This window comes from Barbus barbus (genome assembly GCF_936440315.1).
Source record: "Barbus barbus genome assembly, chromosome: 46".
NCBI classification, from domain to species: domain Eukaryota; kingdom Metazoa; phylum Chordata; class Actinopteri; order Cypriniformes; family Cyprinidae; genus Barbus; species Barbus barbus.
Window position 1 is genome coordinate 9,229,242 of NC_136724.1, and position 24,400 is coordinate 9,253,641.

Genomic DNA, 24,400 nt, shown 5'->3' on the forward strand with positions numbered 1-24,400 from the left:
GATCATAGCGAGAGCGCACATACATGGTTTGTTTGCGCATCAATAATAACGGACACACGCGCGCCTATGCACAACTCCTGTATGTCACTGTATTCATCTTTACCTTGATTAGAATCATCATCCATCAAAACTTTAGGCTACTAGTGTGACACTGGCTTCTTTTATCCAGTTGAGAGCTGTAATTTGCGTATCATATGCTCTTACAGCGCTTTTGAGTCGCCGTTCAGTCTGTATTCCACACAGCGCGATGAGAAACGACTTGAAACACAGAATATCACAGAATACGTATACAAGATGTGGTCCTGTTATTTATTTATATATATTTTTACATTATTTAACATATTAATCATAAAACTAGTGAATATATTTTATCTTGTGCCCCCTGATTAAGAACCACTGACCTAGAGCACGATCTACCAGCATTGCCTTTGCAATCGACCTATTGAGCACTCCTGATGTAAGACATATCGCTGCTGCACATACAACATACATGAAACTACCCCCCAGCAGCAGCAGGTGGAGCTGGGGAAGGTGGAGGGTTTCTGAAAGCATACAGAAAATTGCTACACTGGTCGAGTTGATTTAAATGCTGAGCAGCAAGCTTATTTGCGCCATGTAGATAATGATGTGATTACTAGTAGATTGAGTTAAGGACCTATCAGCCTGCGCCATCTAGAGTTTCATCACAGAACTATGTATTTATTTTAAATTGCAATAATATTTCACAGTGTTGTCATTTTTTACTGTATTTTTGGGCAAATATCTGCAACCTTGGTGAGCATGAGAAACTTCATTATTATTATTGATTATTGCATACTTTTGTCACAGAAGGACAAGGCTCCTCGCACAGCCAATTACCTCGCTCCACCTCACCTGATTATTAATCACCAGCACCTGCACCTCATTATCACCATCATCACCAGCCACATATAAGCACCTTCACTAGATCACTCAGTGTCCGATCTTGTACCTGCGACAAGGACCGACGCCCTACGAAGCCCTAGTGCTGAGTATACCTCTCTTATCATTACTTACCTGCTACTTACCTTCTGCCTTGTCCTTCTCCGTTCCCTCTCCATCATCAGATCCTGTTTGGCTGTTGTGGCTGTCCGCTACCTCCCGTAGTCCTGGCACACCGATCTCCAGAGACCTGCCAAGACAAGAGAGACATTATAATAATCACCGATCACCAATCACCACTATCCGCACGAAGTGTGACTCACCTGGGTTGGAAAAGCTATCACCGTTGTTGTGTGACTGAGCACCTGAATAAAGCACCGATTGTTTTACTTACCTCTGTGTGGACTGTTCCGTTACAGAAGATCGGACCAAGAAGGCTTAAAGGATGAGTACGAGCAACCCATTTCAGGAATTGGTTGACACACTCAAGAGGATACTTATCCGTCCTTCCTCACCACCACGACCGGTCTCTGCACCTACCTCAGTCACTTCCGCAACAACCTCTTCTTCACCTATAATGTTCGCCAGTCCCATGGCCCGACCAGCGCCCTACTCAGGGGATCCGGAGGAGTGCAACGGTTTCCTGCTTCAATGCTCTTTAACTATTGATTTACACCCGCAGATGTCCTCTACTGATCAAGCTAAAATAGCCTTTATAATCACTTCCCTCACGGGCCCGGCGCTGAGATGGGCTGAGACGATCCTTAGTCAGGCTGGACCCGCTACACAGTCATATCCTCAATTCCTCGCCCACTTTAAAGAAGTCTTCAGCAACTCCCCGGGTGATTCTACGGTTGGTGAGCAGTTATATAAACTTAGACAGGGAACCATGGATATTCGCCAGTATTCCCTGAAGTTTCGCACCCTCGCAGCCGCGAGCGGCTGGAATGAACCATCGCTCATCACAGCCTTTCGTCAAGGTTTGAATTCTCATCTCAAGTATCAGCTGGCCACTTACGACGACACTTATGGGCTAGAGAAATTCGTTCAACTCGCAATCCGATGTTCCAATCGTATGAAGGCTGTCTCCATGGAATCCACATCTACCATTGACACTCCTCCCCCTCGCCAGCCAGAGGTTCGACCGGAACCCATGCAGACAGACTCCTTTCATCTGTCCCCTACTGAACGACAACGTCGCATCAACAATGGTTTGTGCCTATACTGTGGAAGCTCCGAGCATGATATCCAGTCCTGCACCCTTCGACCACCTAGACTTCTGGTGAGTGGCGTTCAACCCCAAGTCGACAAGATGAATCCCTTATCTACCTGTGCTAATATTGTCCTCGATACTCACCTCATACCCGTCACAGTCCTCCTTGACTCCGGTTCAGCGGGGAACTTCATCTCGGGAAGGCTCTGCCGTCAGCTCAACCTCACTCCCGTTGCGACCGAGACCTCTTACCAAATCCAAGCCATAACAGGTACGCCACTCACCCGCCGTCTAGTTAAATATAGTGTAGGTCCCCTGTCACTTCGTCTTGGACTGTTACATCACGAATCCATCCATTTGCTCCTTTTAGAAGAATCCACCGTCGATATTGTTTTAGGTCGACCCTGGCTGGTGAAACATAACCCCATTTTATCCTGGACCTCGGGAGAGGTCCTAAGATGGGGTACTAATTGCTTCCCTCGTTGCTTCCCACATTTACCCAAACCACAATCACCTAAAACCCAAGATCTTCCACTCCAGACGACCAGTATCGAGAGCCCGGTGGAGAAGCAATCGGTGGAAATTCCCCCGGATTATGAAGCATTCCGCGACGTTTTCTGCCCTAAGCGCGCATCACGTTTACCACCTCATCGGCCATGGGACTGTGCAATAGACCTAGTTCCGGGTGAACCAGTACCACGGGGTAAGATTTATCCCCTCTCTCTTCCTGAACAGAAGGCGATGGAGGAGTATATTGAGGAGGCCCTCAACCAGGGACATATTGTACCATCCACTTCCCCTGCTGCATCCAGTTTCTTCTTTGTCGCCAAGAAAGATGGAGGCTTAAGACCCTGCATTGATTACCGTAAACTAAACCAAATCACCGTCAAATACAGATATCCCCTTCCTCTTGTCCCGGCGGCTCTCGAACAACTCCGCGGTGCCACCATCTTCACCAAACTGGACCTCCGCAGCGCGTACAACCTCATCCGCATAAGAGAGGGGGACGAATGGAAAACAGCCTTTATCACCCCTACTGGTCACTATGAGTATCGGGTTATGCCCTATGGACTTGTCAACGCCCCCTCTGTCTTCCAGGGCTTTATGCATGAGGTGCTCCGGGAGTTTCTACATCGATTCGTCATCGTTTACATCGACGACATCCTCATTTATTCCCGGAGCCTGGCCGAACATCGCCACCACGTTGCGGAGGTCCTCCAACAACTCCGGAAATTTCAATTGTACCTCAAGGCCGAAAAATGTCTCTTCCACCAGTCTTCAACCCATTTCCTCGGTTACATCATTAATCAAGGTGGCACCCGTATGGACAGGAGGAAGGTGGAAGCCATCACCACCTGGCCACGTCCAACCACCATCAAAGAGCTGCAACGTTTTCTTGCATTTTCAAACTTCTACCGTCGCTTCATCTCTAATTACAGTACCATCACCAGTCCTCTCACAGATCTCCTGCGGGGCAGTAAGAAGACCCTATCCTGGGATATCAATGCCACCAATGCATTTAACCGTCTCAAAGAGGCCTTCACCACGGCACCACTCCTAGTCCATCCAGACCCGAACTCCCCGTTTATTGTGGAAGTTGACGCCTCAACCACTGGGGTTGGTGCGGTATTGTCCCAGCAGCAGGGGAAACCTCCTAAACTCCATCCATGCGCCTTCTTCTCCAAAAAACTCAGCCCGGCGGAGAGGAATTATGACATCGGCAACCGTGAGCTACTAGCTATCAAGTTAGCCTTGGAGGAGTGGAGACACTGGCTAGAGGAAGCATCTCAACCATTCACTGTACTCACTGATCATAAGAACCTAGAATACCTCCGTGAGGCCGGACGTCTCAACCCCCGTCAAGCCCGCTGGGCTCTATTCTTCACCCAGTTCAACTTCCAGATTTCATATCGCCCAGGTACTCGGAATATCAAAGCCGATGCTCTATCACGAATTCATTCTCCAGAGGAACCTACCGATGAGCCAGAACGTATTCTACCCACCAACATAATTGTGAACCCCATTGCCTGGTCCTCTCCACCAGTCGTCTCAGACACTCCTCCAGCCAATCCGCCGGGCTGTCCTCCAGACCACCAATATGTTCCTCGGACACAGCGCACTCCCCTCATTCACTCTTCTCACACATCTCTTGGTACTGGTCACCCAGGGGCCAACGCAACTCTCTCGCTGCTAAAAGATCGCTTCTGGTGGCCTAACATGGCTAGGGATGTGAGAAGGTTCGTTCAGGGCTGCCCAGAGTGCGCCAAGGCCAAAAGTTCCCGACATCTTCCTGCTGGCAAGTTAATACCTCTACCCATTCCTAATCGCCCCTGGTCACACTTAGGAGTAGATTTCATAACCGACCTGCCACCATCCGACAACCACACATGCATCCTGGTTATTATTGACCGATTTTCCAAGTTTACTCGACTCATTCCTCTGCCTGGGCTACCCACTGCTATGCAAACAGCTGAACTCCTCTTCAACCACGTATTCAGATATTTTGGTCTCCCCGAAGACATTGTATCCGACAGAGGACCCCAATTCATCTCCCGTGTCTGGAAAGCCTTCTTTTCTCTCCTAAGTGTGACCATCAGTCTAACCTCCGGATACCACCCACAGTCAAATGGGCAGACTGAACGAAAAATCCAGGAAATAGGGCGATTCCTGAGAACCTTCTGTCATAGCCGCCAGAACTCCTGGAACCAGTTCCTTGGCTGGGCCGAGTACGCCCAGAACTCTCTCCGGCAAGCCTCTACTGGACTCACTCCCTTCCAGTGCGTACTCGGTTTCCAGCCTCCCCTGTTCCCGTGGACCGGGGAACCCTCGGATGTTCCTGCAGTGAATCACTGGTTCCAAGAGAGCGAGGGAGTCTGGGACTCCGCACACCATCACTTGCAGCAGGCTGTGCGCAGGCAGAAGATCACCGCAGATGCCCGTCGACCTCCAACTCCCACTTACCTGCCGGGCCAAAAGGTATGGCTTTCTACACGGGACATTAGGATGCGCCTGCCTAGCCGCAAGTTGAGTCCCAGATTCGTTGGCCCCTTCACCATCTTGGAAGAGGTCAACCCGGTCACGTACAAATTACAACTTCCGGCACATTACAAAATCCATCCTACATTCCATGTCTCTCTTCTAAAACCCTACTATCCCTCTGTTTCCCCAGAGCCTGGTCCTGACGAGGAACCCCCTCTCCCGCTTATCATCGACGACGGGGCCATCTACAAGGTTCATGACATCTTAAAATCCCGGCGTCGTGGTGGCAGACTGGAGTACTTGGTGGACTGGGAAGGTTACGGCCCGGAGGAACGTTCTTGGATCCCCAAGGATGATGTTCTTGATCCCAGCCTACTAGAGGACTTTCATGCTGCTCATCCAGATTGTCCTGCACCTAGAGGCCGAGGCAGACCACCACGACGCCGAGGTCGGCCCTCAGGAGCGGTCCGTGGGGAGGGGGGTACTGTCACAGAAGGACCAGGCTCCTCGCACAGCCAATTACCTCGCTCCACCTCACCTGCACCTCATTATCACCATCATCACCAGCCACATATAAGCACCTTCACTAGATCACTCAGTGTCCGATCTTGTACCTGCGACAAGGACTGACGCCCTACGAAGCCCTAGTGCTGAGTATACCTCTCTTATCATTACTTACCTGCTACTTACCTTCTGCCTTGTCCTTCTCCGTTCCCTCTCCATCATCAGATCCTGTTTGGCTGTTGTGGCTGTCCGCTACCTCCCGTAGTCCTGGCACACCGATCTCCAGAGACCTGCCAAGACAAGAGAGACATTATAATAATCACCGATCACCAATCACCACTATCCGCACGAAGTGTGACTCACCTGGGTTGGAAAAGCTATCACCGTTGTTGTGTGACTGAGCACCTGAATAAAGCACCGATTGTTTTACTTACCTCTGTGTGGACTGTTCCGTTACAACTTTTGACAGGTATGAGAATGTACTACAAAATCGTATCTATGCTATTAAATATAATAAATAGATTAGTAGTAGGATGTAAAGGTGCAACAATATTATAATAAAAACACCTATGCTGGAATTAGCCAGAATTAGTTTGCAGAGTATCTGAGCGGTGCAGAATGAAAGTAGGTTATTGCTATAAATTTATCAATGAATTGTGTTTGCATGTTTGGTGTTGCTAATGTATCCTCTAGCATGATCACTAAAGTGTCAGCTCTTTTCTTCTCAGTACACACTTTCTGTATTATATAGTGTTATTTCTGTATACTTGTTTTTATTTTCCTTCTTTCTCTTGTCAGCCTCTCTGCACTCATTATAGTTCCTTTAAAACAGTCTCTTTCCCTCATTCTTCCTTACGAGTTTCTTTTTCCTTCTCATTAGAGGGATTGCTCCCTCTAGTCCATGTACTTCCCGTCTTTCATTCTGTCAGTATGTCCTCTTTCAGTTTAGACATGCTCCGTCACTCACTGACACTTGCATTACTTTGCTCTTCTCTTTTCCTTCTTTCTCTTTTAAATATGTCCTGTACAGTATAGTGAGTTAAATTAAAGGTTTCCTCATGGTCGCTCCAGGATTTACAGTCTCTTCCTCATGAAATGTTCATGATTCATTTACTGTAGGCACTAGCTGGGATCTCATGGACACCTCTGCTTGTCCAGTGTTGTTGTTCTTGAATGTATATTAAAAACAACCTAGAACTTAAAAATATGATAATTGTATTTGGAATATTATATATATCCTAAATGGAGCTACAAATATATCCTAGGTATGAAGAGATAATTCTGACCAAACAAAGCTGTGAATACAAGCAAATATAAATTTTTTGGAGTAGTAATATACTACTTCTACTATTACTATTTTACTACTACTACTACTATGCTGTAAATACATTTTTAAATTTTAAATAAGTTGTAAATACAACAACAATAATAGGAGTATGTTCTGAAAGAAACTACTATTTCAGTCTTTCTACTTCCAAATTTTATGTTTAATTCACTGAGTTACTTGTTGATTCTTTGTAATTATGAAATTTACTAACAATTTCTGAATGAAACTTTTTTTAAACCATTATTTTCAGTGTACTAATAATAATAGTAGTAGGCTAATACTACTACTATTTTTAATAATAATTAAATAATAATAAAAACAAAATAATATTTTTTTAAAATAATAATAATAAGTTATCCAATTAATAATTATTATAAATCATCATTAATATTTTTCAGAATTATATACTTGTTATTTACTTGTAACACAAGGTAACAGAGGTAGTGAATAGGGAATGAGGAAAACTAATGCAGAACATTTTTAATGTTGCACTCTGTTCAAAGTTGCATGAAGGATGTTACCTCTTAACTCTTTCCCAGCCAGCGCTTAAAAAAGAAGAAGAAAAAAAAGGTGCCTGCCACCTCCAGCATTTTTTGATAATTTTCGCAAAACTTTAATGGCCTCCAGAATATTTTGTTGTATTTTGCTGAGAAAATCACGTTTTCGAGAAGGTATAACAGTGCCTCCTACCCTATAAAAGTGAAAACACTGAAAGCCAGAAATTCCATCAATGGCGGGGAAGCATTGTGTCGTAAATGATGGAAAATTCCATCAGTAGCAGGGGAAAGAGTTAACATCTTTGCCTTCGGACTCTGTAGCTTTCTGTTACCTAAGCCTTATAAGATGATACATAACAAATTAAAAGATACTGCCATGTTTGCTGGACGTCATACACCCACATATCAGTTGCATTATTTCCATGTAGGAAAAAATGAGCTGAATGGAATCTGGTGGTCATCCACAGGAGGCTTATTTTAGTCCAGCTACTCCAGAAACTTCCACTGAACAGCCCATTCCCGACCTTTATAACGTCTATGCTGTTAAACCAATTTGGGAGACAAGCTGCTGAGTCTGGGGCAGAAACATGAAAAAAGAGAAGACGAACAGAGAGAGAGGCTGCAGTAGTGAAAAGGGGCCATTAGGAGTTCCAATCTTCCATGCCGGATGCAGATTTGACGTGCGCATGCTTATTTATTTATTAATAATGATAAATTATTCAATGAATGAATGAATTTCAGTTTGTGTGAAAAATGTTTTTTTAACTGTTCAAAGTACTTGAATACCTAGTGTGAGTTAACACTTTTAACCAAAGAGAAGGAAGCTAAAAGAAAGAGAAAGAAAGTATTAGGCAGAGATGAGTTGTGAGGCTGGCATTACAGTGCAGAGTGACACCCCTGCTGTGCAAGAACATCACATGTCCTCCAGAGAGCTCATCTGCTTCTCACGCACTCCAAAAAAAATGATAAGTGCTTTATCAGCACTGCTGTCTGTTTCCCAGAGTTGAGTTTCTTTTTCTCATTCTCTCTCTTTCTACATGTTACATCTTTCCTCACCATTTCATTTTCAGCTCAATGTAATTAACTGCAGGCTACTTTGTCCACTCTGTGAACTTTTTTTTTTTTTTTTTTGCTTTTTACTTTAATTCTTTCTATATATGAGTTTGTTCTTTTCTCATAACATATTCTCATGTTCTCATCTCACCTTGGCAAACCCTTCTGCAAATATCATTCAAATTCTCTGGTTGTAATATATCTCTTTAAAGGTATGTGTGTGCAAATTAGTTATTGTTAATGTTAAAAAAAATCACCTTTATTTATATAGCGCATTATGCAATACAGATTGTGTCCAAGCAGCTTTATAGTGTTAAACAGGAAAATAGTGTGTCGATAATGCAGGAGGACAATAGTAAACAGTCTATTTTTCAGTTAAAGTCAGTTCATTGTTGATTCAGTGATGTCATCATCCAGTCCAGTTCTCTTCTCATCTCTCTGTGCATTACAAAAGAGAGATGACACCCACAATGAAGCAGGGACTTATTTCTTTGATCCCCAAATCAGAAAAAGATCCACTTTTAATTGAAAACTGGAGACCAATATCATTGTTAAATGTTGATTATAAATTACTTGCTTTAATATTTGCAACTCGTTTAAAATCTGGTCTTAATAGTATAATCGGTGAAACACAAAATGGGTTTCTGAAGAATAGACACATTAGTTCAAATATAAGACTTGCACTTGATCTCATTGACTATTCAGAGAATATTGATTCAGATTCTATTATAATGTTTATATTACATTAGAGCACCAATTTTTGTTTAAATCTCTGTGTTTTCGGAAATAAATTTATTAACATGGTGAGAATGCTTTAAAATGATATTGACTCTTCAGTTTTGGTTAGAGTGTGTCAAGGTTGCCCATTTCCCCTTTTTTTTCTTTTGGCTGTTGAATTGTTATCACCTAATATTTTACAAAATCCCACTTTGAAAGGTATTTCTGTATTTGGTAAAGAATTTAAAATATCTCAGCTTGCTGACGATACTACCTTATTTCTTAAAGATCACAATCAAATTCCTTTAAGACTTTATATTATTCAATATTTCTCTGAAGCCTCAGGCTTATATTTAACTTAACAAAACTGCGCTAAAAATACTCACAACACAACTAAATACAGAAACGCACTGCAAGTACCACAGACCACAACGGAACCCTTATGAAAATTAACCATGGTTTTGCTACACTTACCATAATTTAACCATGATATTTGTAGTAAAACAGTGGTTATATACAAATGGTAATAAATACGCCCAAAAAAAGCAGGTTACTACTTTTACTATAATGGTTAATTTATGGTTACCATGATTTAACTATAGTAACCATGTTTTGTTTTTTATAATAAAATGGTTAATTTTTGGTAAGTTGTAAAAGTTTACATAAAGTTTCACATACAGTAATTATGTATTTCGTCAGCTTATTTAGGCTAATAATATCCAAAAAAAAGAGAAGTAAATTTTGTGATGAGGATGTTAAAATCTCCCCTTTCAGAGTAGACATTGACATCACTTGTTGTGGTTTGTGGTTCCCTTAAATATTTCTGATGTGGTCTGTGCAGATTTGCAGTGCGTTTCTGTATTTTGTAGTGTTGTGAGTATTTGCAGCATGTGTGTTGTCAAACTGATGATGTTTTCGTAATTTGCATGTGTTTTTTCATTTGCAGAACTTTATTCTGGTTTCTAAAAAATGTGAATAAGATATAACTTTGAATTGTATAAATTTATAAATAATAATAGCACCACAAGACTTATACAAGACTCATAACCCATATGGCAGAGTATGTGCATGTCTTTATTCAGAATATAATTTTATTCAGAGTATTATTTTTCTGAGGAAAAGACTAAAATATGACCTTGGATATTCATCAGATTCCCTTCTTGTGTTCCCACATTACAGAAAACAGACATGCTTCAGTCACAAATACTCTCTCTTTGTATCTCTGTTTTTATCTATTCTGTTTATTATTATTATTATTATTAGATTATTGAGCAGAGCAGCAATAGGGAGATAAGCAGAGACATTTAAATGGAAAGATAAGACAGGACTGACTGTAGAGGCTGTTTAATTCAAAGAAGAGTAAAGAGTGCACATTAAAATATATAAATATATGCACTAGCTAGAAAAAAAATATTCAGCTCACATGGTAAGGCTGGAGAGTGTGAGAGAGAGAGACAGAGAGAGAGCAGAAAACTGAATTAATAGATTCAGGACAAAAGGCAAATGGATGCAAATAAAAAAAAATCAAGCCAAGGAGGGACTGTGTGTTCTCTTGGTCCTAGAAGACAAATAGAGCTGGAACATAATCATATTTCCCTAGTCCCAGTTTTTGGACAGACCAGTTCAAAATTATAAAGTTTAAAATGCAAATTTCCTCATAGATTTCCCCTCAGATGTCCATTCCACACCAAGTTTCTTTAACAGGATTTTGTTCAATTTATGCCCAACCTGAAAAATCTTGTGAGTTTGCAAGGTAACAATATTTAGATAAGAATGTCTTATCCAGTCTTATCTATTCACCCAGCAGAAGTTAAATTACTTTAGCTGGGAATAGATTCATTAGGTCTGAATTATGTAAGGCCAAAGAAAGTCTAAAACAGTAGTTTCAGTCTTGTCATTAGATTTATTATTTTATGTATGTATTTATTTATTTATGTGTGACTTATTTGTAAATATGCATGTTCTGTCTTCTCGTTAACATTCTTTAAGTATTTAATCATTAAATATTGATTATAATATTCCTGTTCAAGTATTTATTCATGCAAACAGACCTTGTACCTTAATTAAAGAGAGTTAATATCCATATGCTATAAGAGCAAGTGTACATTTCCCATAATCCCGCTTGGTGAAATGTTAACTCAGGAAAACTCCCTCTCATGCAGCTCTAGACATGTAGACTTCAATTATTATGCACTGTGGGTGCAGCGCTCAGGCTCTTAAAACAAACATGAAAATTAATATTAAAATTTGCTCCTGAATATTTTAGTGAACTTCAGTGCATTACCAGGTTAGAGGATGACAGATTTAGCAGCTGACACAGAATCACAAGAAATGCTCTTGTGTAGAAAAGTGAAAATCCTACTTAAAGAGCTCTGTGATTGTCCAAAAGCCCAGTTTTTATACACTTTTATCTTTGTTTGACTATCTTGAACTTATTTTACTTCTGGACATATTGCATTCATATACTGTACTACCATTCACATTTCATGGAGCTCCACTAACAATCTCTGTTTGTCTCGGTGAAGTCTTGAGGGCAGGGCAGCTAGCCAACAACAGAAAGGAAGATTTATGATTGTGCTACATAGAGGAGATTCAGCCTGGGATTCAGTGCTTGGCTTGACATGCCTGTCAAAAGCAATACAGTTGACCCATGAGAGTAAAAGCAGATTCTGTATGAGATTAAACTAAAAACATGACTAGTGTGTTGCAAATGTATTTCCAGGAAGTCTTCATTGGCTGCAACATCTTTATAATATTCTCCATTAGTAGGACTACTATTGCTGCTCTTCTAGTACTGTGACATCCTGGGGGAACCCAGGAAAACTTTTATGTAATTCATTTCATATTCATAGCTGTGAAATGTCTTAGAGGAGCAATTTCCAATTGATTGATTAAATTACATGCAACACTTACCGGCAAATGTTTAATCAATTGCTGAATCCCAATTCACAGACATCCTGAATAATATGTAATATTACTGCATAACAACAAGCGTAGTATGTTGAGAATAGTAAGCCAAAGGTATAATCCGGTTGATAGGCTATTTATAAATTTGCATCTGTGCTTGTTTATTTGGCTACTATTAGCTGCCCATTTCTTTGGAAGAGGAAGTGTTTGTGCTTGTTGTGTCTTCTGTACCGCTACAGCACCAAATAGCTTATTGTTTACACCAAAACATAATTGTGTTTTTGTGTGTGTTTGTGCACACACTTGTGCAAGTAAAGCTATTCTTAAGTAAATTGTTATTCAATACAAAGCAATCATTTAAAAATGTTATAATAAATATAAATATATATATTCTATTTTAAAATACATTTGTTTTAGTGATGCAAAGCTGGATTTTCAGCAGCCATTGCAGAAGACTTCAGTTTCATATGATCCTTCAGAAGTCATTCTATGTGATATGTTGCTCAAGAAAAATGTATTCTCATCAAGGTTGAAAACAGTTTTGATGCTTGCCTTTTTTTTTTTTTTTTTTTTTGTAGAAAAAAATCTTATTTTTCCAGGATTCTTGCATTTATATTTTTATTAACAGCATTTATTTAAAATAAAAAATCTTTTGCAATAATATAAAAATGTTTACAGTCTTTGATCAATTGAATGTGTCCTTAAGATTTTTTTATTGATTTTTTTTATCTTAATGATCCCAAATAATTGATCACAAATATATTTATTTAATTATTAAGAGGGCTAATATTTTTGTTCTAATAGAAATATTTTTCATAATAGCTGTAATTTCTGATTTCTTGGTATATGCAAAATCTGCTTAAGTACTTCAATATTCTCCTGGTTGATAATCACTCCAGAAAACAACATGGGTCTGTGGTGTGGGTCTGTTATGTACTATTACTGGCGTACTTTATTTAGTTTCATGTGGCTGAAGAAATATTAGGTAACACTTTATAGTCCACTTTAGACATTCTACTAAAAGTAAGTAACTTTGCAACTACATGTCAACTAGCAGTCATTAAAGTATTAGTAGACGGTCTGTTCAATATCTTCGAACACTTTATTTTGATGGGTCCACAACATACAATATACTAACTATCAGAAACTTTCCAAGTATACGTCAACTTATATGACTAATCCTAAACCTACCCTAACAGTCTACTCTGAGAGCTAGTAGACATGTAGTTAAAATTTAATGAGAATTAGTTGACACGTAGTTAAAAGGTTACTTATAATTAGTATCATGTCTAAAGTGGACTATCGAAATAAAGTGTAACCAAATATTATATATGGAATTATTTTTAAAGGAAATGTACTTTAACAGATTGTTAGAAAATTGACTATAAAACACTGTTATTAAGGTATTGTGGGTGAGGAGTTGTGTGTCCTTGCCGAGATTCCAAAAGACTTCAAATATCACCGCTGCCTGTGGTCTCATGTTTTTTCTGCTGTCATTTTTCAAAAATAACAAACCAAGAACATGCAGTTTCTGTCAGCAAAATGTCACTGAGTCTTTTGAACTCAGTGTCAGGAGTGTTTCAGCTATTTATCCTGATGTTCTGTTGTCGTTCTGATGCAGCTGTTTTGAAAGACTAGAAACCCATTTGAGGTTCCTTTATACAGGCGTATTCTACTTTTATAGCAGTTAATGACTAAAAATATTGATTTCCAATGATGTGCACACTTATACATATACACACAGTGTAAACACCCTGGCCTTTACTCTATAATTAGATTAATGAATTGATAAATTAATTAGTTATACATTCCAAAGGAGCCTATTGAGATCACCGGGATACCACCCTATATACACACACTTCCACACACACAGAGCTGCACGCGAGGGCTTGTCAGATTGTGAATGCTTTATTGATGATAGTCATATTCACATTTTTGCTACTGTGTTTTGTGCTCTTGTATTCACATAGACTATTTCCTACTTCATTTAAAATATTACCATACTATTAAAACGCTACATATCCATAAAACAATAGCAATACAATTGTAACCTTCCAAAACACCATGATACACCATGGTAAATGTTCATTAATATTACTGTGGTACCATGGTTAGTATTACCATGGTATATATCCAAAAATATGGACCCATATCCAACAACGTGATACTGCAACTGAACTGGTCCAAAAAAATATATATACCATGGTAAATGTCAATGGTTTTAGTGTGGTACCTGTCCAAAGCACTAGAATATGGCATAGTGTACTGTATTGTCCAAAATGGTACCATACATCATAGTGTATGTCCATAGTATATGGTGCCATATCCAACAACATGGTATTACCATACCAAAAAATAAATAAATTAATAAAAGTATATTATACCTAAGTTACGATTGGAACCTGTCCAAAAATAAATTAATAAATTAATAAAATAAAATAAAACTGAATGACAATGGTTACCGCACAGTATACCTAAATAATAATAATAATAATAATATGGTATTATAATGCATGTACTACAATATAGATTGTATTGCATTGTATTGCCATATATACAAAAACCATTTGTCCAAAAAAAGAACAAATTCTGAGAGACAGGGGAAAGAAAGGGTAGAGGTGTGTGTGTGTGTGTGTGTGTGCATGTTTATGTGGTTTATGAGGACACAAATTTGTATAATGACATAGGTATGACAGAGGTATTATAATATGAAGGTGGTTTATGAGGACACTGCCTATGTCCCCGTAATTCAAAAGGCTTAAAAAACATACTAAATGGTGTTTTTTTTTAAATCTAAAAATGCACAAAGTCTCCTGTGAGGGCTAAGTTTAGGTGTAGGGTTGGTGTAGGGCAATAGCACACACAGTTTGTTCAGTATAAAAACCATTACGCCTATGGAGAGTCCCCATAAACCACAAAAACCAACATGTGTGTGTGTGTGTGTGTGCGTTTTGACAGGGGTGTTGTGTGTAACATTTTATGACCGTGACATACTCTTCTGTTCATGTAACAACATATCACACAGGTCATATAGCCACTCTGAACTACTGCTGTGTGTCCAGTCTTATTTGCTCCCTCTGTTAATGAAAACAGAACTAGGTGGAGATAGATCAAACTCCTGGGGTCGATATCAGTGTGTGTGCACTGTACGTTTGCAGGAATCTGTGAGACAGCCTGTAAGGACAGCTGCTGTAAATTTTGCAGCTCTTAGCTTCGATATACAGCCCCTGGTATTTTCCTGCTGTGACCAGAATTGATGTTGTGTAGGTGTGTGTGCAGATGTGAGTTCACATGCTGTGCATCAGTCTGTCTTCCATCCGTAAAGACCTTAGACCGTCCTGATTATGTTTGATTAATGAGCAAGAAGGGTTCATTTGTGTTGCATATTTTCTGACTTTTTTAGCAGGGGAATCCAGGCATACTCCTCATAATTCAATATTTCAGACCTCGGGCTACCCTTATAAAATAAATTAATATTTTGTAACTCTGAAATAATTAACAGGTTCATTTTTCTCTCTTTGCTTATGTAGACCACACCGCATGGCCCAACAGCAGCTTTATCATTAGTATAAATGAGTTGAATTGGCTGCACATTCTCTGCACGACCCTGCTCCCAAAAGGGCTGTGAAGATCAGAATTATGAGTGCTGTGACTCATCGCTTCAGAAGAAAGGCATACGGAGCTAAATATATGGACAGAGTGTAAATCCTATAACGACTGAGTAGACCAGGGCGAGTCCTACGAAACCTCTTAAGTATGTGTCCCGGTTGTATTTCACACTGAATTAATTCTGTATTGTTTATATTTATTTACTCAAGGAAATGAATCAATACTTCTCTTTGTTCATGGGATGTACATGTTATTTTAACTATATATAGTATTGTGCTATTTTGTTATTTTCTGACTGAATGCATGTCGACATACAGGAAGAGAAAAATAGAGAGAGGCTGAGAGAGGTGTGTGTCATTTGTGAGTATACTGGGTGAAGTGATCAATCTCTGCAGTATAATCAGCAGAATGTAATGTTAATAGGTCCATTATTATGACCAGTTAAGGAGGAAGTGAATTATAAGAGGGGAAGAGATGTGTGTCTGGTAAAGTGCCCTGACCATTATAATCAATGTTTAATATATCCTGACATAAACCAGACCACAAAATAAGCACATGTTATTTTACTCTAACATATGATGTGCTTTCATTCATTCATTCATTCACATATTAATTGTTATGCAAATATTTTTTGCCAGTCATGTTCCTTGTCAATGCAATGCATCCACTATTCAAGTCACAGTGCACTCATTGTACAGTAAATAACACTCAGTTGTTCATTCTAATCCAGCTAAAATGGATTCAGCAAATAAGGTTGTGTGTTATACCCCACTGCCCTAGTAAAAGCAGATCAATATCTCTGACCACTCTAATCTTAAATGCAGATCTATCCATGAAGTGTCTAGTGGATTCCAATACAGGAGCTTTGCTGAATAGCAATAGCAATAAAATGTGTAGCTAAAGCGATATAATGTAGAGCTGTATTTGCAAATTTACATAGACAAAATATTCTGGCTTGGCCTGTAACAAAATAATCTCTCTACAGTATATAGGGCAATATTTGTTTGCTTATATGTGTGCAGGCTTTGTATGTGTGTAATTATTTTTCAAGGCTGTGATAAGCATCTGTCAATAATGGACAAGACCATTATCGCTTTCTAAAATAATACATAAGGGCATTTAACTTTAACCCTCCTTTACTTAACTGATCTAAGATCAGTTTTCTCTATTTAGAAAACTATTTTCTCTTCCTGATAAAATTCTTCTAGAATGTTACTAACAACATATTTCTGCCTCATCATTTGACCAACATTGAATCACAGTCAGAAGTTATGAGAAACACTCAATAGTGATTGATAGTGACATTCAAGTAGAAGTGTTGTATTAATCTCATTAATTGTCATGTGTAGCTCGAATTTTAATTTCTTTGTTACCCATATACGATTATATTTCATTATGTATTTTATCAAATCACATAAGTTTGTAAGAAAGTGTTTAATTTTCCAAAAAGATTTTTAATTAAAGTAATATAATGTACCACATGCTGATAAGAGGGATGTGAGTGGGATGTAATGTCAGAGTAAAAGCCACAATTTACACAACAGTGTTCAGATCATCTTTTTCCTGACAAAATCAATATAATGCAATATTTCTATCTGCTGATTGTAAGCTTTTCCATGTTCCAAGTTTGCCTGCTGCACTGGGGACATCACATGTATGAGCGAGTCGTGAAAATTATGAAAATAAATCTAGGAATTATTTGATTGAAGGATTTTAAATCAGCGGGGTTCAGGCAACAAAAGTAACTAAGTAACTAAGCTGTTTTATGGATGGTAACTAATATTATTACTGAAATCTTATTAGTAATTAGTTACACTACTAGTTACTGCAAAGAATAATATTATTACAGTAACTAAGTTACTAGTAACTAGTTACTGCCCAACACTGAAACTAAAATACTAAAGTAATCATTTTAAATGCTTCTCATGAAATTAGATATAACGTACAGTATGGAAAATGATCATTTATTTTTATATTTTCTAAAGATTACAGTGTTTATTACATTTTTTTGTGTGTTTTTAAAGATTATGTGCACATAAGATCATGGCAAAGGTAATCTAAATATCAACACAGGGTATATCCAGTATAGCATGAACATCCAGTTAGACCATTAGGAATTATCTCTGTGCATTAAAGTAAACCATTTCCATTAACTTGCCTAGCAACCAAAACCATCAATTTATGATACACGTGTGTATTTAAATACATCCATGTGTTTCCTAAACCCTCAAAATCTCTTTTCATCCTCATGGCTTAACAGTGTCTGCTTCATAAGCTCTCCACAATTAATTAGGATAAATTAGACCCCATTGTGGTAAATACTCTTTCTAACCCCTCCTATGAAACAAAAAGCTTGATACTGGTCTGGCATGTTGCTCTGGAATGTAACAGCTTGCTTGTAGGCATCCTGGTCAAAAGCAGTGCATCTGTATTTAAAATATGAATATGTTAAAATGAAAGCAAAGCTTCAGAGTTGCAGGGCAGGCAGAGTGGAAGAATTTAATGGAATGATCATTTGTTCTTCCTGATTTTCTTACACTTACTTAGCTAAAACACAGACTCATGCGTGTAGCGTTGGGCAGACTAAATATATTGCTCATTTGCCACTCTGCCTAGCTGAATGTGAGTCAGGGCATCGGTACTTTTCTCTGTGGGCTGGCTGACCTGTGAGCTGTGAAGTGCTGTGAGCATTTCAATGGAATCACAGATGCACACCCTATGCAAAGGCTCTTCCGTAGGCACCTTATTTATGCAGCCTCCTACCTGGTTTTAGTCAGATCCTAAACCATGTTTTGATTTCCACTGTCTTTTAATTGTTTGTCTATATAAACTTGAGCTAGACTGGCATCTTGGCAGTCACACTACATCTTGCTGCCTTGTTGTGTTAAGTTTCTTTAGGCACCCCTGCACTAATAAATAAAGAGGTATCATATCAATCACAAGTTATGATGCTGTAATTTTATGGAACACCACAAGGATCAGTACTAGGACCATTGCTTCTAAAAAAATCGGATGACTAGTAACTTCTTAATAAATTCAAGAAAAACACAAAGGTTTTAATTATTGGACCAAAAACCTCCACAAACAAAAAACAAAACAAAAACAGAATACTGCTTAAAACTGTCAAGTCATCAGGCGAGAACCTGGGTGTGCTATATGACAGCAATCTGTCATCTGAAGGTTACATTTCTAGCATTTGTATAACTGTGTTTTTCAATCTTAAAGGGGTGGTTGATTGTTTTTTTTTTTGTTTTTTTTCTAGGCTTGATTGTTTATGGGGTGCAGTCAAACATGTGTTCATGCTTAGTTTTTTTTAAAAACACATTATTTTTCACATAATTTACATTTATTCCACACCTCTCCGATAAACGCCCCTATTATTTCCTGGTTTTATGAAGCCCCTCCCTCAGAAATACGTGATGGGCTCTGATTGGTTAGCTGGTCCAGTGTGTTGTGATTTGCTAAATCGCCTCTATAGTGCGCGTCTGATCCAGCCCCTCAGCTCAGCAGCCTGCTCTGGTTGTATTGTAAACAATGGCGTCATCTAAATTGCTTATCAATTTGAGCTGGAATGAGATGCTGAGGATATTAGTGAAGAGGATTGCGCAGAACCTGTGCAAGCATGGCTTCTAATGGTATGTTTGATTTTAATATACGGTTTTATCCTGATTAAAGCCTTAATAGCAACAGCAACCACTCACGTGTCCATGCATAAGGCTTCTCATTGCTGTGTGAAAATAAATGTATAATTGGAATAGTTTGTTGGAGCTGATCTGACGATCTGGATGAGAGGGAGATGAAGAGCAGGGTGACGCGAGTGACAGTATTAAGAACTGCTGCTTTAAACATGATTTTGAAACTTGTGAATCCGTTAGAATCGTTGGAAGACAGAATCATGATTCATATATGAATAGATTCTTACGTGCACCCTTTTTAGTTTTCTCTTCCTCTTCTCTCACACCAAAGCGTGAGCGGCTCGTGAGCAGTGCGTATTTTTTTCCGCATGCATGTTAACAAATGCGTGCATTCACACCTGGAGCAGGAGCAGCGCGTGAGCGTCAAGCAGGAGCATCGCGTGAGCAGCAGTGTAACGGATAATTACTAAACATAATAGACGCACCTTAATATAAAAAAACAGTAGCTCTCTCTCTCTCTCTCTCTCTCTCTCTCTCTCGCTCTCTCTCTATATATATATATATATTGTGGCGGGAGGAGCCAACGACAGACACAGTGGGCGTGGCGTCAAGCCTCGGAGAGGTTTTTATTAAACAATATTTAAAATAAAGTGTCCAAAGGGGGAAAAGTGTCCAAAATAAACAGGGATCTGGTGTCCTCGTTGTGCTGCGGGGGCTCGTGAAGGGGGGCAGTGTTCAGGAGGGAAGGGTCCAGGTAAGGGGCGGAGTCCGGCGGCCGCACGCGCTCCCGTCTGGAGGTCCCGGGGCGCGGGTGACGGCGGCTTCTGTGGCGGCTTCGTCCAACTCCTTCATCCCCGGGTGCTCGACGGGATTCCACGGCCCGGCGTCCTTGCCCGACGGCCGTATCGCGGGTGCAGTGTCGGCCGGACTGCGGGTCCGGCCGCTCGCGTCTCTGACGGCGGCAGGTAGTTCCCTCTACGCTCCCTTTCCTGGACCCACGAGGACACCAGCGTGCATGCACGGGGGAGAGACCGGTCTCCCGAGGAGAGGCGCGCTCGGCGTTTAAACGGCGGCGGTGATGAGGCTCTACTCACGTCAGGTGCGCCTCATCACACGCCGCCAGCCCTGGCTGTTTCAGCGCCCCTCCTCTCTCACACACCCACTCCCGTCGGGAGCCTGGTGAAGGGCGGCGAATACGGGACGGGGTGGTGATGATAGACAGGGGGGAGGCAGCCGACTCGTCACATCCCCCCCCCCAAGCGACATCCCCGTCCTAGGGTCGCCGCCCACGCAGGAGTGCTACCTTCCTCAACCAGGCTCCAGCGGTCGGAGTGGGCGGGGCAGGGATTCCTCTCCGGGCAACGCTCCCTCTCGCACCGCGCCGGAGCCGGGACAGAGAAAGCGGGTTTTAGTTGACAGCCTCAACCAACCACGGGGTAATGATGACAAATAGACAGAATGTCACTTACCCCATTGGTGGCTGGGAGGCTGTCCCCGTCCTTCCTCCGTCCCCGTACGGGCTCTACGGCTTCTTGCGAGCGAGAGGGGATGACGTCATCAGATGTTGCCCAACTGTGCTGTCTAGGCTCCGCCTGCCTGCATTCTCCACCACTGTGGCGGGAGGAGCCAACGACAGACACAGTGGGCGTGGCGTCAAGCCTCGGAGAGGTTTTTATTAAACAATATTTAAAATAAAGTGTCCAAAGGGGGAAAAGTGTCCAAAATAAACAGGGATCTGGTGTCCTCGTTGTGCTGCGGGGGCTCGTGAAGGGGGGCAGTGTTCAGGAGGGAAGGGTCCAGGTAAGGGGCGGAGTCCGGCGGCCGCACGCGCTCCCGTCTGGAGGTCCCGGGGCGCGGGTGACGGCGGCTTCTGTGGCGGCTTCGTCCAACTCCTTCATCCCCGGGTGCTCGACGGGATTCCACGGCCCGGCGTCCTTGCCCGACGGCCGTATCGCGGGTGCAGTGTCGGCCGGACTGCGGGTCCGGCCGCTCGCGTCTCTGACGGCGGCAGGTAGTTCCCTCTACGCTCCCTTTCCTGGACCCACGAGGACACCAGCGTGCATGCACGGGGGAGAGACCGGTCTCCCGAGGAGAGGCGCGCTCGGCGTTTAAACGGCGGCGGTGATGAGGCTCTACTCACGTCAGGTGCGCCTCATCACACGCCGCCAGCCCTGGCTGTTTCAGCGCCCCTCCTCTCTCACACACCCACTCCCGTCGGGAGCCTGGTGAAGGGCGGCGAATACGGGACGGGGTGGTGATGATAGACAGGGGGGAGGCAGCCGACTCGTCACAATATATATATACAACAGTTCTTTCTGGTTCTCGAATCTGATTGGCTGATAGGTATGCAATAATGGAACAGTGCTCCTGTCTCTTCACTGTTTGTATCACTCCGCTTGCCGAAGTTACCGTCTTTCTCACAGTGAGTGTCACGGACGGCCAAATCCACTATAATTTTAAAAATAATACTGTTTTGTGTCACGGAATGCAGTTTTAGGAGTTTTTTAGGTGAGAATGTGCTTGCTTGGACTTCAAATATGCGGTTTGTTGATAAAGATAAGGTATATTTCAAAATTTGCTTCAACGTTTTCGGAGACGGGAGATCCATCGGTTCAGCGACCGTTCAGCGTTCAGCGCTCATTACACCCACAGAGAGTGCCTGACCACGGCCAGATCTTCTGGGATTTACCGCTGGCTCTGATGTGTCTATAGTGTTTAAACACGAGATATAATTCGTGTTGGGTAAATCTAACGGCCAGTCTTTGGTCTCGTTAAATTATTATCAAATAGTTTTTGCTAAATATGATCATGTAAATGCTGTATATCGCGCTGTCTTTGTACGGTTGGCTGAATTGCCTAGCTACTTTTATGATGGCTGTGTTTAACAGTAAATATGATTATTCAATTTGATATTTTATATAAATAATAATAGTATTTAATAATAGTGTTAGTACCGAGGTATGTTGCGTGGTCGTGACGGTGATTTTCCTTACATTGTTCCACCATTAAATGGCGACAAGAGACTGTTTTTATTAGTCAGTGCTGCCGTAAAAACTTTGAAAAATAAAGGCTTTGGAAAATAAACAAATTACTAGAACCATCACATTAGCTTGGTTCTGTCAGCGTTACATTAGCTGCCTATTAAACATCATAATTTTTAATATTTGCTGATTACTTAAGAAGCCCTGAATGGTTTAGCTCCTCATTGCGCAAGTTCATATCACATAACAGACCTACATGTCCATCGAATTCCCAAAATTTTGGACAGTTGATAATTGCTAAAATAACAACGTTGACTGTGGGTGGTAGATTGTTTTCCTATTTAGCATTCAGACACTGGAACAGTCTTCCTAGTGTTGTTGTGCAGTTTTATCAAAAAGGACGATCATCATGCTTAAGACCACCGATAAGCCAGTCTTATATTACTGGTAGTCTACAGTACTATATGTAGACTAACTCTTATAACAGACTACAACTCCTTCCCACCTAATGCTGGTGCGATGTACCTCAGTATCATATTATCAATATCATACTATTTTCGTTCGTTTAGGCCAGAAGTTTTTTTTTGTCATTTCTGTCACCTGATGGAGTTTGGGTTTCTTGCACTATTGCCTTTTGGCTTGGTTATTTGTAGTCTGAAGGACGCTTAACTTTCAGAAATGTATCGATATGACACCATCAGATCAGAACACAACTTGAACTGAATTAAGCTGGATGATGGCATTATCTTTAGAGCTGCTTTACAGCTGAATCGCATCTTGCAACATTGACACTGTTATTGAACTGAATTGAATCAACATTCAACTGCCTCGAGCTGAATAAAGAACAACATTGATGTCTTTTTTAGAACTGCTTTTTAGCTGAATTGCCCTCATTTTTAATCAAATCGATGAAACTGATGAACTTCACATTGTTATTGATCAGAACTGAACCAACACTGCACTGATTGAGCTGAATAATGCAACTATTATATTTTTAGAGCTGCTTTACAGCAGAATCTGAATTTTTTTGTAGTTGAGTTTCCATAACTGAATCTGTTGTTGTCCTGTTTATCACTGTGAAGATTCTTTGACATACTCTGTATATCTATAGAAATAAAAGTGACTAATTGCAAATATTTTCATAAAAGTATAATCTATTAAATGTAATTATAAATAATTCTGTATAATTAAATATGTTTATATTTGTGTTTTGTTTTGTGTGGGCTAAACTTGGGAAACGTTAGGTAAAAGTAATTAAGTAATTATTTTTGTATTATACACACTTAAGTATATAAATTCATTAAAGCTGCAGTCCGTAACTTTTGGTGCTTTAGCAATTAATAAACAAAACTGCATGCATCTTGTGGAAGAACATTGCAGCCAGAGCTACTTCTCTCTGTTTATGTCTATGACGAATCACGCAGGTACTCCGCGGTAGTGTTGTCACGTTACTGGAATTTCTAACTTCGATACGATACCTTGAAAAATATCGATATTCGATAACATTTTCGATACCACGGAGAAAAAAACTGCCACAATATTAAGGGGGTAATTTTTTTAATTTAAAGAGAAATGTAACAAGTCGAGAACATGCGGTATATTTTACATGAACAAAAAATGTCTTGAGGTACTGCATTTGTTGATTTATTAATCTTTTATTAATCTTAGTTAAATGTTAATTGAAACTAACGTTTACTAATACATGTACTAATTAAAATCCAAAGTTCTATTTGTTGATATTCTCATTTGGTTCATAACCAAAATATTTCCAGATATACACTGTAGGGCCCTATGAAATCAGTTTTATTTTTCCCCAAATTCCATTTAAATTTTTTTCTACATTCAATTTTTTCCATTTTAATTTTTCTGGATTCCGTTTTTTTCCGTTGGAATTTTTCTGGACTCTTTTTTTTTATGGTCAAATTAAATGCTATTAATCTAAAAGCATGTCTAATTCATTAAAATCATGAAAATTATACAATTTAACATTTAATTTATTAAAAGTGTAACAAAAATGACACGTTTAGGGCCGTATGAAATGTTTTATTTTTTCTCACCTTATGTTTTATTGTTACCAA

The 24,400-nt window shown here is 40.2% G+C and overlaps 1 protein-coding gene across 1 annotated transcript in view; it reads left to right on the forward strand.

Annotated features, from left to right (window-relative positions):
- Positions 1 to 1,345: 1,345 nt before the first annotated feature.
- The window catches only part of LOC306865012 (uncharacterized protein), a gene marked incomplete at its 5' end in the record, with an annotated part of 87,776 nt that continues 64,721 nt past the window's right edge, over positions 1,346 to 24,400 (forward strand). The window contains 7 exons of the mRNA XM_079409340.1: positions 1,346 to 2,384; positions 2,484 to 2,725; positions 2,849 to 3,053; positions 3,426 to 3,696; positions 3,808 to 4,265; positions 4,458 to 4,603; positions 4,910 to 5,193. Coding sequence (XP_079265466.1) covers positions 1,346 to 2,384; positions 2,484 to 2,725; positions 2,849 to 3,053; positions 3,426 to 3,696; positions 3,808 to 4,265; positions 4,458 to 4,603; positions 4,910 to 5,193 — 2,645 coding nt within the window. The remainder of the gene's footprint in view (positions 2,385 to 2,483; positions 2,726 to 2,848; positions 3,054 to 3,425; positions 3,697 to 3,807; positions 4,266 to 4,457; positions 4,604 to 4,909; positions 5,194 to 24,400) is intronic.